At 34.6% G+C, this 15,510-nt stretch overlaps 1 protein-coding gene across 1 annotated transcript in view; it reads left to right on the top strand.

Moving 5' to 3' along the window:
* LOC136034059 (L-fucose kinase-like) overlaps positions 1-11,563 on the top strand; it is a 43,855-nt gene extending 32,292 nt beyond the window's left edge. The window contains exons 6-7 of the mRNA XM_065715175.1: positions 3,918-4,141; positions 11,340-11,563. Coding sequence (XP_065571247.1) covers positions 3,918-4,141; positions 11,340-11,426 — 311 coding nt within the window. The 3' untranslated portion in view covers positions 11,427-11,563. The remainder of the gene's footprint in view (positions 1-3,917; positions 4,142-11,339) is intronic.
* The last annotated feature ends 3,947 nt before the right edge of the window (positions 11,564-15,510 follow it).

Genomic DNA, 15,510 nt, shown 5'->3' with positions numbered 1-15,510 from the left:
GGCGTGAACAACATGAGAATCTTGGTCGGTAGTTAAATGTTCAATCCAGGGCCCGGGAATAAGAAAAAATGTCCTGCCAGTTGAAACGTGACGAGATTATTTTGAAGATAGGGAGTCAGAATATGTCAGGGCGAATTAGTCGAATGGTTCAGAGAATAGAGAGTTAGGTCTAGGGACGGTAACATATCCTTAATACAGAATGATTACGATTTAATTAGCCCTGCATCTCAACAAGAAATTTGGAATCAGTTGAAAAAAAACGAATGATAATTCGTGTCCAGGAACAGATAGTATATCTACAAAGGCCCTGAGGTTAAGAAGGACAACTTTAATACCCATGTTGGCCGTAATTTTCTCGTTTGCAGCTAAGAAAGCTTGTTGGCCTCGTTCATGGGACACTTCGGTAGAAGTGCTTCTTTTTAAGAAAGGTAAAAGGAAATTACATAAAAACTTTAGGTCCATCTTTATGAGAAATGTAGTAAATAAATTGTTTTGTAAGGTTCTGGAATTTAGGGTAAGAGATTGGTTAGATAAGGAGGAAATACTTAGCCCGGTGAAAGCGGGATTCAGATCGACATTCAGCACTGTTTACCATATTTTTACTTTGGATATACTGAGAAGGAAATATGCTAGAGGGAAAAATGGTCGGTTATTCTTAGCATTTTAAGACCTGAAAAATGTTTTTGACTTGGTAAATAGGAGGTTGTTAGTTGAAGGTCTGTTAGGGTAGCCTTGCCGTCTTGTTTTGTACCGATAATAGCAGATATTGGTCGGAGGGTGAAGTTTGCTGTGAAGGTTATGGGAAAATTTTCTAGGCTGGTTACGTCTCATGTGGGTGTGAAACAAGGATGTACTTTATCTTCTAAGCTTGTTTATAAATTGTTTAGATTGTTCTATGAAAAGTATTGTAGCCCCTTATGTATCTTTGGATTACTTTAGGCTATCATACATGTTATTCGCTGATGACATAGCTCTAGTGGCAGATAGTTGAGATAATCTTCAGAAGCAATTAGATGTAATAAAAGAAAAGAAGTATTTAGAGTTGAACGCTAAGAAGTCAGTAGTATTAGTATTTAGGAGCAAAGGGGATGTTGATTCCGAGGTTGATTTTAATTTTGGAGGAATGATGTTAGAGGTTAAAGAAGAATTTTTTTTTATTTGGGTGTTAAGTTTAGTTCACTAAGGGGGATGTCTCTGCATGTAGGAGATTGTAATTTAAGGGGTAATGGGCTAATAAATATGCTTTTGAGAAATAATTTAAGTCAGCTAGCGTACATGAGGATCCAGAAAAGAGTCTTCCTAAGAAAACTAGCTTCTAGTCTACATTGAGGTTCTGAGGTTTTTGGTTTTGTTAAAGTTAGAAGTAGTTCAGCTAAGAAATTTTAAGAGAAATTTAGGCTTAGAGGATTCATTTAGCTCAGTGGAACTGAAAGTAGAATTGGGACTTTTCACTTTAAGGAGTGTTAGATTGGTTAGAATGGTGAAATTTTGGGAGAAAATAATTAGGCTACATAGAGTTCGGCTCCTTAACTCAGCTTATTTGGAGAGCTTAAAGGACGGTAGACGTGATTCGTGGCCAAATCAGGTCAAGAAAATACTGGATCTTTGTGGCCTTTCGGAAATATGTAATGAAGGAATAGGCCAAGTGAGTGAAAGCGTGCCAGTATTGAAGGAAGACCTACGAACCCTAAATGACCAAGAAATCCAAGAGTGGCAAGCCCATAAGGACCAATTTATGTCTGAGGTTTCACTCTCTGGCTAAAGAGTGTTGGTTGGAGGAGGTTTGCTTTAAATTTGGGTTGAATAAAGAGGACTTGAAGAATTTGCTTTTAGTAAGAGGGGATAGTTTGGATTTAGGTGAGAAGATGAAATTTTTGGGAAAGTTTAGGCTGGCGGCTGACCCCTATTTATGCCCTATGTGTCGATGTGTGAATGAGAATTTATTTCATTTTGTATCCGAGTATGAAGAGCTGTCTAAGTTTTGGAATGAATGTTTTGGACGAGTGTTTGAGAGTGAATGTTAGTTAATTCAGCAGATGACTGAGAGGAACACAGGTGCTATTAAACAGTTGTGTAAGTTTCTTTATTTAGGGATTAAACATAGGGAATTGTGTTTGAGGGGATGGCTTGTTATGGTTTTTAGGAATTGAATTTTATTATGATTGGTTTTTGTCGGTTTAAAATGTTGAACCTTGGTGTGTTTCTTCTTTTTTCTTTTTTTTGTTGTTTTTTTCTTTCTTTTTTTAATTTATACTATCTAAAGCTGTATTTTGTTCCTGAGCTTTGTCTGTAGATTGTATTCTGTGTTGCTATGGCCCGCAGGCTTTTTGCAATAAATCCCATCTTGTAACCCATCCATGTGGAAAGGGGGAAAATCTAAGTTTAATAAAAAAAAATTGATGTCATTTTATAACACTGAACACAGTGTTGATTAAAGTTGAAAATTCATTCGACCTTTATTGTTATGACCATGGGAAAATTCATTTGAATTCAAATTCGAATTCAAAATTCATTTGACTTTTATTGTTATGACCAAGGGAGAACGTAAAAGTGGTGTTGGCTCATACGGCTTCTATACGGCTAAATTATAATTTTAAATATATACGGCTAAATTACAATTTTAGCTCTATTCTTGTAATTAAATACCTCAAACGCAGATACAGCAATTTTTTTGAAAATCCTAAGACATGCGTACATTTTTGTGTATGTTTTTATTTTTAGCCCTAAAGGGCTAAAATTGCAATTTTATCCCTAATCTTTTAATTAAAAACCCCAAACGCAGAAACAACAAATTTGTTGGAAATCAGACATCATATGTAATGCTCATACTTACCATGTTTTAACTTGGTACAGTCATTTAATCACTCAAAACCCTTCCCTAAATGATCTATGAAAAGTGCAACGCGTCCATATTTAGAAAGTTAGAAAATGCGATCATGGGGCTAGCACTTAGGCTAAGGCTAGCCTAAGTCCATATTTAGAGAGTTGTCCATATTTAGAAAGTAAAATTCCATATTTAAAAAGTTGAGAAGGGGATCATGGGGCTAGGGTTTTGTGCATTGTTTTGACTTTAACATGGTATGGTATGCTTATGTTTATGCTACAATTTATCTACAAGTCCGTTTGTTCTAAGATGGGCTTTTTGTACAATTTGGGGCCCTTGTCCCTGTTGGCAGATTCACTGGATAAGGGGCAGAATTTCAGTTCTTGTACCATTATTGAAATGGGTGACTCTAGACCCTTATTTGGTAACTTCGTTGAAAATCAGACACTATGTATGCTAATGTATCGGACATTGGTTTTATGTGGGACGGTCTTCGGATTATTTTAGACAATAATTAAAATGTTGACCTTTTTTTAGTATTCAATTAGATATATTAATATTTTTGAAGGTTTTATTAAAATATTAGCCTCATATAAGTAATCAACAAACTTAAATAACACAAAAAACAAAACAGGATTTATGAAATATTTAATCTAGGAGGGTCATACTGACTTGATTTTTTTTAATGATTAACGTTTAGTCTTTCAGGACTATTATCTAAATAGTCCCTGAATAAAGAGCCAGGAAAGGTACAAATTGTCCATATACACATATTAAGCATTAATTAACTAATCTTCCATGTTGACACTTCGGGAAAAAAAATATTGGGTAGGGGCATTGCTAAAATTGCCAAAGACACATATTTAAAAAAAAAGAAACAGTTTATGTGACGAACAAAGGAAAGGTCATATCAGGAGACAGTGAGTCCCAAACCAGCAAAACTGACATACCGGCAAATTTCAGAATTCCATTGTGAGCTGCACATCCAAAGAATTTTGACCCTCCCCCGCCTCATATTTTGACTGCGCTTGCCTAAGACTGCCCGAAGGAGTTTGCTAATTCATTCTTTTTTTCTAAAATGCTGTTTCAACAGAAGATATGACGTTACTGGGTCAATGTTTGTCACGTTATTGGTACTTAAAGAAGATTTTGGCCAAAGATGCTGAGCCTCCTCACGTTTCAAGGTTATTGAACCTCATTCAGCCTCATACTTATGGTGCCTGTTTAGCTGGAGCAGGCGGAGGTGGTTTTTTAATCATCTTGGTGAAAAGGGCAAAGGACTTCGAAAAGATTCGTTCAATAATAAACAATTCACAGGTATATAATTGATTTTGTTTATTCTCTACTCTTTTTATTGTACAATTACTACTAAAAACTCACCGGAGCATCAAGCCGCCTGAGGCCAGCATAGCTATGCACCCTGCGCCTCCATCCCAATTTATTCAAAGGCTCACTCTTTATATTTCCCAGGAAGTTCCCACTTCCCTTAAATGTTTCTTTACAACATCCTCCCGCTCGAACCGTGGGTGATATGCTTTCCCTTTATTCCGAGACGATTGGTTGAAAAAGGACAATCTTTGGCAATCTGTCATCCTCCATCTGCAGAATTTGCCCAAGCCGCTTTATCATAGCCATAGAAAGCGGGATGGAACCACAATTTTCGTACAGCCACCTGCTTGAAATAGGGTCAGTCAGCTGGGTACCCAGAACAGTTCGTAGAAAATTGATGTGGAAAACATCTAGCAAATCTTCCTTCACTTTTTGGACCATCCTTGCTTTAGAACCATATTTGACCACTGTAATCACTATAGCTTGCCTAAATTGATAAGTGGAAAAGATAAATCAAGTTCCCTTCATAAAAATAGAAGAACTGCTGGCACTCTGATCATTTAGGTACAGGAAGTTTACGGGGCTTAGAGCATATAAGCATTAAGGTAGGTTATGAGTGCAGTTGAATTTTTCTTTAGCGACCAGATTTTGCATAGTCTGGTGAAAAAGAATATATTCAAAATTTTGCCCATTTTTTGGAAGCCTCCTTGTTCGGAGAATATACTGTTGAATATACTATATCAATAGAACTCAAGCTGCTCTTTTTAAGACCAAAATTGCAAAGTATCACACAAGGTATCAGTGCAAGGTTAGAGGGTTTGACCCCTCCCCCGAAATGTTTGTCCGATTCGTAAAAAAAGGAACAAAAATGAATATAAACATAATTTTTGATGCGTAACAAAAAATATACTTCCCCCCTCTTCTGAAAAAATTATTTTCTACCCCCCCCCCCCCCCCCTTCGATACGGCCCTGCCGTATGCCTTAATATCGTGAAAGACTTTAAACAGTATCATTTATCATTTATCTCAGCTATGACCCAGCGAGGTCTTCAAAAGTATTACTCATCTCATGAAGTTTTTGTTTTAAAAAATATTAAAAAACGTAACATTTTTAGCTTGTTTGAAAAGCCTTGTTGTAACTATTTTAATTTTGCGCCTATAAATCATTATTAGGGTCGTCCCTCATAGTAGCATACAATAATAATAATAATTTTATTTTTGCCCGCTCATACAAAAAAGATAGAAAAGCGGAGAAATGCAAAAGAAGAAAAGCAAAAAAAAAAAAAAAAAAAACAAGAACACCCAGCATCAAAGAACAAATTTAAGTAATAACTTCTTCCTTCGCACTCGTAGATCAGGTGTAGAGGAAAAACTCGAACAATGTTTCCAACGCCTTTTTTTCTGCACTTGTTTCAGTAGACGGCACAACGACAATTGGGTCCCCCATATTTTGAGATCTTAGAAAAAAAGTGTTTCTCCCGTAGAGCGGGTATCGAAGCAACAACTTGAGGTATTTGCAGTAAGCAGATCGAGTTTTATTCTGTCAGTTCGCGTGAAATAGTCCCAGAGGGAGATACAAAAAGCAGGTGAGGGAGAGCAGCTGCTGGGTAAAGCTTTGCAAGAATCTTCCTGTTTAAGCTAAATTTCAGAGAGTGAAGCTTCCCGTAACTTGAACGAATACTCCTGGTAATTTTCTCGATTATTAGTAAACAAAGAACTTCCGACATTGACCGTGCGTTATTCCCAAGAACTTGACGAAAGTATAACAGTTCAAAACAGGGATGAAACCTTTTAATCGACAGTGAACAGATATAAAAAATTTTAACTGGATATTTCGAACACATATACAGTGTTCATAATCAGCATCATACTGCCGATGATGAACACTGTATATGTGTTCGGAATATCCAGTTAGAAAATTTTATATCTGTTCACTGTCGATTAAAAGGTTTCATCCCTATTTCGAACTGTTATACTTTCGTCATGGAAAGGCAGTGTGGTCTTCGAAGTTATCTATCCCATGAACTTGATGGTATTTCCCGGGAAAAATTTCATTTGTTCAAGCGTCGCATATGTAGGGCCACTGCTTTGCTGCTTGCTTGCTGAGGGACAAAATTCCACAAACTCCGTCTTTAGTGCGTTGACCCTTAGACCGATACTTTTGTAACCAGTTATCAGGTGGCCAATATTTTCTTGTAGAGAAGTTAGGTTGCTGCTTAACATCAGCAGGTCCTCAGCATACAAAAGCAGGCTGAGGTCACATAGATTGATGCTGAACCTCCAGCAACGTTGCAGCTATTGGAACAAATAGACAGGGTTCCAGGTAAAAATACAACATTTTTATTAAGGGAATTTAATGGCAAGGTTGGTTGAAATTGAGATGGTAGGTATCCTGGCCTACCTAAATTTGGTGTAGGATAAAGAAAGAAGTAAAGTTAATATGGCACGTACGTCATAGGAACACAGCCATCCTTATTAATTATACTATTTAAATCGAAGATTGGCAGGATCAATACAACATATTTGGGTATATAGGAGTGTTGTTAATGATGTTAAAAAAAAATATCCCCATCTAGTAGTGTCTAGATCTAAAGCTGTAATTTAGGATGAATAACTACCTTTCGGAAACCTATGACGTTGGTAGCCTCGAGGATGAGAATTTGAAATATTTAGAAGCATGCTAAAATATTTAATCTGCATAATCGATGTTCCCTCTCCTAAAAGTTATTAGTATCAAATGACATTGCATCCTTGTGTTGCCAATTGTATAAAGGGTCATTGTGGTTCAATTTTATTTTTAAATTAAAAAATAAAACACTTACATAAATAGCTAAGAGCAGTCATTATTAAAATTATTTAATTTCCTTACCAAATTATTATATATTATTTAAATGAATTAAATTTAAATAAAATCATTATTTCTTTAATTTAATTATTAAATTATTTAAATCATTTTCATTTCGTCAATTGCGTATTTTCTCTTTGATTTATCATTTTTTAGTCTCAGCAAAGCTAGCCGAGTTGAAAAAAGTAATTGGGGAAGAAAATACAAGGAATCCAGCTTGTACAATCTGTCCTTTTGTCAAAGGAAGCAGAAGAATTCTTGTTAAGTTTATTAACCATGCTCATTGAAGATCGGACTTACTCAATATCTAGATTTAATATAGGGACAAATATGTCCTTCCCTTGTAAGAAAGATGACAAAGGTTATCTCATTTTGCTTTATAAAGAGCTTCTATTATCGTAAATGTTGTATTGAAGAAAAGTTTGAAATTCCTGCGGGACAAAAATAGAAAATTCAGCTAACTAAAATTGACATGTTGGTCGGATCAAAAAAGATAGACTAAAGAATATTATAAGTAGAAAAGATATACTAATATTGATAAAATATTTTGGTACTTGTATAATATAGCCCCAACCATTGAAGTTGCTCATCCATTGGTGCATTATAGAATCATTTATTTAGATAGTTTCTTTCATCCGGTGTGAGACAAGACAAAGAGAATCGACAGAATTGATGGGAAATATATAATTTGGGCTGGAGTGGGGGGGGGGAAGTATTTGGACAGTGTGAAGTTAGAAAACAATTCTTATTTCAGAATGTGCAGAATAATTGTACCTAATACATTAGGGATGGAGACCTACTATACTTACCCCCCCCCCCCCTAATGTGCAAATATATACCCCAAATTTGCTTCTAAACTACTGCATTTTTGTCATACTTGGGTCTATTTTATTAGGAGTGAGCGTCAGAGAAACAGACTCTACTTCGATGAAGAAATATTACGTCGGGGCTATATCATACAAGTACCAATATTTCTTTGAGACTTCCCGCTGTCTTGTAATGTCAACTAATAGAGTGCCTTGCTTTGAAAAATCTAACATCACGTTGGCCACCAGTTTTGGATATTGTGAATTTCTAAGAGTGGAAAAGGATCAGTGGGAAAGAAGACTGGATTCAGGTCTAACTTCCATTTTCCATTCCTTTCCATTTTCTATGAAAAAAGTGGAGAGTGAAATATTCCAGGAACAGTGGAGGCAGAAGATAGATGAAATAATTTTAGGATAATAGTTGTTAAAACAGTAGAAAGTGTTTTGGGGGGAAAGTTCGAAACACAACTAGAAATATTAGCGAAGAGGCATCAAGGTTGGTAGAAAATATCATCTCAAGGAGCGGTTTGTATACGAAATGTGTGAGTGATAGATCATCTGACAATGTAAGGGAATAGAGCAGGCATTTAAGTATGAATTAAGAAGTTTTTAAATGGAGGCCAAAGATAAAATTGCCGGTAATATGGAAGATGCAGCCAAACGGCATAATAGTAAAATGTTTATTGGCATTTTAAGAAACGAAAGGCAGTAAAAACTAAGAGGCAGTGGTCAGTCTGGATTTGTTCCAGTTAAAGAAAGGAACAAAACCTCAGTTATTGATCACTAAAGTGTTAAAGAGAGATGGGCATATGACACTAGGTGCATCCATGTTGTTAAAAGGGGATATTTGCAGAATATCAGGAACAGATAAGTGTATTAAGATGAAACTTTTTAAGGTTAAATGCGAAAATTTAGTTCAAAACAAGTAAATAAAGCCATGAAAAGGAAAAAAGGGCATAGAATAAATGTATTAAATTCAATATGATTACCACCATGACAGGCTTAAAAATTCAGAAATGACCTGAAAAATTGATTCAGAAGACATGAGGAAGCATAAAGAGGCAATTGCAGCCGACTTGAAATTGAACCCAGAGAGTTTCTAGTAACATTTCTCTTTAGCCAAACCCTATAGACACGATATAATAGATCTAATAAGTGCACATGATACAAAACTCAGATCAAAAGATAAAGCAGACCTGTTATGATTCTGGCTTTGTTACAAGTTTCTTTGCCCAACCCAGTGGCAGCATGCCACCTCGTCTGCCTCTGTAACCAATCCAATCCATGAAAAATGTAACGGAGATTGGAACTTCTATGGAGGGGGAAAGTAGTGAAGCTTTGGATAGAATGGGGTTGAAGATGTGCTTGTATATCTGTGTTGGCCTCAGGCAACACAGAAGTAGGCTGTTTGTTTTCTGCTTGTTTATTCCCATAGTTCAACGTTGAAACACTAACAAAAATTAGGTATTTCCTTAAACACTTCATGATTTTGTAACAACCAGAAGGAATCCTATTTTCATCTATGAGTACACCTAAGATGGGTCCACCGCCTTTTTTTACCCCTGATATTTTAAAGAATTTTATCCAAGTAGCTTGAACTTGACATTAGTTGTTCCTAGTAATTAGCTCATATCGGTCCTTATAGACGCTTCTTCTTTGAGATAGCAATGAACGTGGTGTTCATACCTTAACCATCGAGAGAGAGGAACTGAGTGGATCCCGCCTTAAAAAATTTTGAAGAGTGAAGCCCTGGATAGTGGTGACTAAGATTGAAGTCTTGACTTACCACACATGTTACTGCATAGTTCAGGACACCACAAGAGGGATTTAATTAGTAATGAGCCGCTAGCGACCCTAAAAAAACACGATCTAGAGGGAATTACTAAGAAATTCTTGAGTGTAAGCCCCAATTATGTGACAAAAAGCAACTCTCATTGCTTAAAATTTACCCCTATTTATACACCCAATATGCCTTCAGTGAGATTTTGAGCTATAAACGCTCAAGTCACATTTCGTTACAAACAAAAATATGTGTGTCTAGGTTTAAGTAGCTGAGTTCGACAAGCATTAGTGCTCAAGGCAAAATAGATGGCGTTAATGCATACATTAGCGAGTTTTAGAGAGGTAGTAAGGCTAAATTCAGGGGAAAAAGCACAAGCCTAAGAATATTGATGTTCAAATCTTCCATTATGTGTTAAATGACCAAATTTGATACAAATACAATTTAGGGTACCTAGCAAACGTTATGGATTTATTAAAAAAAAACCGGTAGGTGGCTTTCAGTTTCAGCCGAAGTTTTGCAAAATTTAAGAAATTCAAAAATCAACTAAAAATGACGTCGTCTCGCCCAAATTATAAAAGATCGCAACCTTTTTAGGATTATCTTAACATCGCAAAATCTCTTTACTTTTCTTTTCAAATCTCTTAATTTTCTAATTGTTACATTTTAAGTCTCATCGCAACCTTTTAAATCATCTCTGACACTCTTGGCTTACACTAACCACAATAGCTGTTTTACAGAAGCAAGAGGTGAAAGGACCCCCATGGTCGCTCATATGACGAGAAGAAGAATGAACAGCTTCAGTGGACGGGAAATGTTTGCATCTGATCATTTTCAAGAATAATTTCTTCTACCCTAAGTAAAAGCTCCGTAAAAATTGATATTTCAAAAAATTCTCACTTTTACTATATATATTATCGTTTTGGGTTTAAAAAAAATGGTTTGAGACGCACAAAATGCAAGAAAAAGAATATCAAAGACCGATAGAAAATCTTCAAGGTAAGCTTTTTGAAATCAAAATATATCCGTGCAACTCGGTGTAATTGTAAAAGCGGAAGATCTCAGAGCATTAGGTCTTTAGCCCATGGTTACGATTTTTGGTCCTCTGTTTAGATTAGTCCAAGTCGGGTCAGCGTTTCCTGTGCTTCATAGGGGGTCAGGTTGGAACCATATTGATTAAATTACAAAAAAAATGACGGTAGCATTTCTTCGTTTAAGGTTATTAAACGGGATGGGTCCTGTGAAGGCGACTATAAGACAATAATAGCATAATTGATCTTACAATAGATCTTTTTTCGTTTTATTCATTTTAGTGCTATTTTGTTTGCCCTTTTATTAGTTGAGTCTCTTTCTAGTTATGTCTCCTCTGATATGTTCTTATATATTTTCTTATATTTATATGTTCGTGCTCCGTCTTTTTCATTTCGTATGATTGACGGGTTTTCAAATAAATAAATAAAATAATCATTTCGACTCAGAGTTTGTGGTACCGATTACGAGATGAAACATGGATTGCCGTTTTCGTTTTTTTCAAACGCTTAATTTTTTTTTTTTGTTGCTTTCCAAAATGATCATTAAACAAGTGCTTGTCACTTTATTTGGTATACTAGATAAATCTCTCTTCATATCTAATTTTTTTCCAGTTTTTCTTAGTTCTAAATTACTATATGTTGGCTAGCTTTAAAATGCATTTAAAAAAGCCCTTCTGGGATTCTACTTGTGTACATATTTTGTTTTTATATTCCTTATTTTTAGGATCCTGAAATTCGTCAGTGCTCATTATACGACTTGAAGATTGATACATGTGGTTTGAAAGTAACATCCGAAAATAATAGCGAGTGAACATTGCAACTTCCCCAGGTTACACATTCCGAGTTCAGCTCAAAATGTGATCTCAAAGGATTTTTCATATGGATTGCTCATTTTCATGTTAGTTTTTGAGGTCTTTATCATTAAAATAAATTTATTTTTATAATGGATTTATTTTTCTTAAAAATCATATATGCCGAGTAAGATCAGTTGATAATTAAGGTTTATCCATGCGCAAGTTCATGGTGTAAAATGAATCTGGGGTTGGGGTACAGGGGGGGTTAAGCCAATCCCCCTAATTATTTCCTGACTCCTAAAAAAAATTACATATAAGCATATTTTGATGTGTTCTTAAGTTTTTTGCCACCCCCCCCGGAAAAAACCCTGGGTGCGCCCTTGATTCCTTATGAGGTAATTCCGCTATCATTCCATTGGTGAGATTCATCTATTGAATTATATTTCTTAAATTTGCATTTGTCATTTTTAGACTGAAATCACATGAGACATGGGAAACTTTTACTATCTTTTAAAAAACTTCAAATTTAAGCAATTGTGAGTTATATTCTAATTATATCTTGGTGAATGGATTAGTACGAAATTAATAAGTGAAATTATATAAATATATTGACATTATCATGCAACTTACAGCACTAGGCATGTCGCAAAATTACGTTTCAATTGAACGCAAACCTTAAACATCATGTAGCGCACAGACTCAATTGGACCCGCCCATGGTACTTTTAATCGACCATTACCTGAAAAGTCTTGGGTCTATAGCCCCCTCGTTAAGCTTTATTTATTATTTTTGTTTTTTTTTTGTTTTTTACTAAATTGTGTTTTGTTAGATTTTAGTAACAAGACCAAATAGTCTTTATGTTGTTGTTTTTTTTAATTTATTCCCTTTTAATTCTATGAGTTGTAATTTTTCCTGAAACCTTTTATTACAATCCTTTTGAAATTAGAAAATTGACATACAGTTGTTTTAGGGGAAAGGGTTGCTTTTCAACTCAAAAGTGTGAATTCGGCCCACTTGTGATAGCCATGTTTCAGAAAAAAATATAATCTTACAATTCACGATTCAATTTAGGGTTTCATTTTAATCGAGGGCAAAAAAAGAACTCCCAGAACCTCTGCTCCTCCCCAAATTTATGGCCTTCTTTATTTACTTTTGCAGGCCACTCCAGTATTCAATTCGCCATAAATGGTTGTGGATTCTTGGTTTCATTTATTTTGTCACCTTCGAATCCTGATTTTGTTCCTTCTTTCTTTTCTTTTTCCTGATTCTGACTCGGAAGATTTACCCTGAAGAGGCAATGCCCCATTTAAATTAATAAAAATTCAAGATTTTATATAAATCTGGCGGAGAAGGGTTGTAATACTCCTCAGATTTTGATTAAAGAAATACAACTTTATGCTAAATGACAAAAATGGTAAATGAGAGCAGAAATACCGAAAAACGCATTTTGAGTTTTGGCTCTCGGCAAAGTACCCAATACCACAGAATAAAAATGTTTTTCGCCCCTGGACCCATCTTGAGTCTTTTCGCCTTGAAAACAGCAATATTTCTTATGATTGATTAAAAATTCCTCAGTAATTAGGGACAAGATGAACTATATTTGTCAATAACAGCAAAAAATTATCAAGAAACATAATACACTGATCCGCTCAAAGACTTTTACAGATTCTGTTCGTCCGTAAAAAGATTCAGACATTACCCATCTATTGATTCCCAAAGACGACTACACCTTAAGCTGTTTGATGCCATATATTTTTGGCTTATTTTTGTAGATTTTTAACCCAATTTTTTTTTCAATTTAGCACCAGCTAATGCCAAAAACTACGCAATTGCAGGACGATTTTTCATCGCATTGAATTCCAGATTTTTCAAAATGTTGAGAGATTATACATGGTTGAGTAAGTATCCACTTCACCAATTCAAAAAATCTGATTTCGTTGTCGCTGCATGTGCAAGTCGTTTATCCAAGGACGATTTTTTTAAAATATAGAGCAAATAAATATAATTAACAAGCTTCTGTTTAAAACATTGTCTGGAAATGGTAAGAAGAGATATTATGCATTTATGAAAGAAAAAAAAAGCTTTCAAGCATCTTAAGCATAAAATTATATACACTGAATTCTCATTTTTTCCAAATTTACAAAGATATATATGGTTGAGTAAGCATCCATTTCATAAACTAAAACAATCCGATTTCAATTTCGCTGTGATTTTTGCTTTAAACACCAGTTATTTGTACAAGGATGTTTTTTTAAGATGCAAGGCATAGAAAAGAAATAATAATTAACAAGGTTCTATTTAAAACATGGTCTGGAAGTGGCAAGAAGAGATATTATGGATTTTTTGAAAGAAAAAAAAAACTCAAGTGTTTTAAGCATATTTTTATTTACTGAAGAAAATGTTCACAGCATTTCTAACAACATAATGATACATAATCTTTTGATTTAGTCAATTTGGAGTCAATCTATAATTTTCTGAAGCCGAAATTCAAAGTGAAAATAGAATTTGAATTGACAGTCTGAAAGCAGAATTTTCTGAAAGCTGATTCGTTCATTTTTAAAGCATTTTTATTTAATAAAAACAGGCAACATGAATCTTTTGAGCTGCCCAAGAGCCTGACAAAACGCTGTCCAAACAGGCAGGTTAAGAAACATTGGAAAAAAATCAGTAGGGTATCAAAAGGACGTATCTTCATAATTGTAACTTTCGGAAGAGCAAAATAAAAACCTCACAACTTTTTTGTTTCCCCTCTGATAACCGTAAAAAAAAAACGGATTGATATACATTGGTTTTACGTATCGATCCCTTTTTGTTTCACGGTTATCGGAGGGAAAATAAAAAAGTTGTGAGCTGTTTTTTTTTTTGCTCTTCTGAAAATTTACACTTATGGATATACGTCATTTTGATACCCGACTGACGAAACATACCCTTATCTACAGTATGGTTCAGTCCAAAGTCACCCAATTACCTACAATACAACATAAACCACCAAATACCAATCCGTCATCACCATTCAATTCCCCCATGACAAAAAAAAATTACTATTTATAGGTATTTAAAAACTATGTCTGGTAGTGACAACACAAGATATTATACATTTCTGAAAGAAAAAAATTCTAAACGTTTAAGCATAAATGATATACGGGTACATGAAAGCGGCTTGGACCAGCTGATCAAGCATACCGAGCTTAAAGAGGAAGCTTCTACTTAGGTTACTAAATGAACAGCTTATAAAATTATATATAAATTATTATTACTATAAAAATGAACACCAAAATCTCAAGTTTTAGACCGGTAGAAGAGGGGCTACTAAATGATCCCGTACTTTGCTGGCTATACTAGCTGATATGCCTATTTATCTCAACTAGTAGCTGTTAACACGCAAATTGCTTAGAGAATTTAAATATTGTGTTTTCACATTATACAATATAACAAACATGACAAACAAATACAAAGTATAAACAATAGGGAAAAATTTTTCAAGACAGTGGAATTCAATTCCGTGAATATTCACGGAATTGATTTCCACTGTCTTGAGAAGATTTTCCCTGTTGTTTCTACTTTGTATTTGTTTGCTGTGGAAAAGCAGTGTGGTCTTCGTCGCTATTTTTATAACAAACATGAGTAAATTATTGCACTAAAATGTACTAAAGTGTACTATTGTACTAAAATAAGTACACTACACTAGATTCCTACCTAAGGTAGATTATCTCCTTCCAAAACAGTGAACGCTTGTAGAGTTATTTATTTCATTATATCTTACTTTTATTTCACAAATAGGTCCAATTTTTATAATCACTTAGATTCTATTATTTTTCTGTCCTTGACGTTATGCAGACGGCCATATCTTATTTGCAATAATAGTTATAATGTTTTGAGTTTCTGACACTTTCTGTATTATACAACTTATCTCTAGTTTTTACTTATTTTCTTTGTTTTTGTTTAAACTTTCGTTAAATAAGTAAAAAATAATATTTTTGGCCTTTTTGTGAGTTTCGTTTTTATCAAAATGTCCATTTTTAGCAAAGCCTAGGCTTTGCTTAAAAGCCTAGGATTTGCTAGTTTCACTTTCCTTTTTTGTTCGTATTTCGTTGCAAAACC

Source organism: Artemia franciscana, chromosome 12 (assembly GCF_032884065.1).
Source record: "Artemia franciscana chromosome 12, ASM3288406v1, whole genome shotgun sequence".
Classification (NCBI taxonomy): Eukaryota; Metazoa; Arthropoda; class Branchiopoda; order Anostraca; family Artemiidae; genus Artemia; species Artemia franciscana.
Note: the sequence above shows the minus strand (reverse complement) of the source record. Positions and strands in the feature narration are given on the sequence as shown.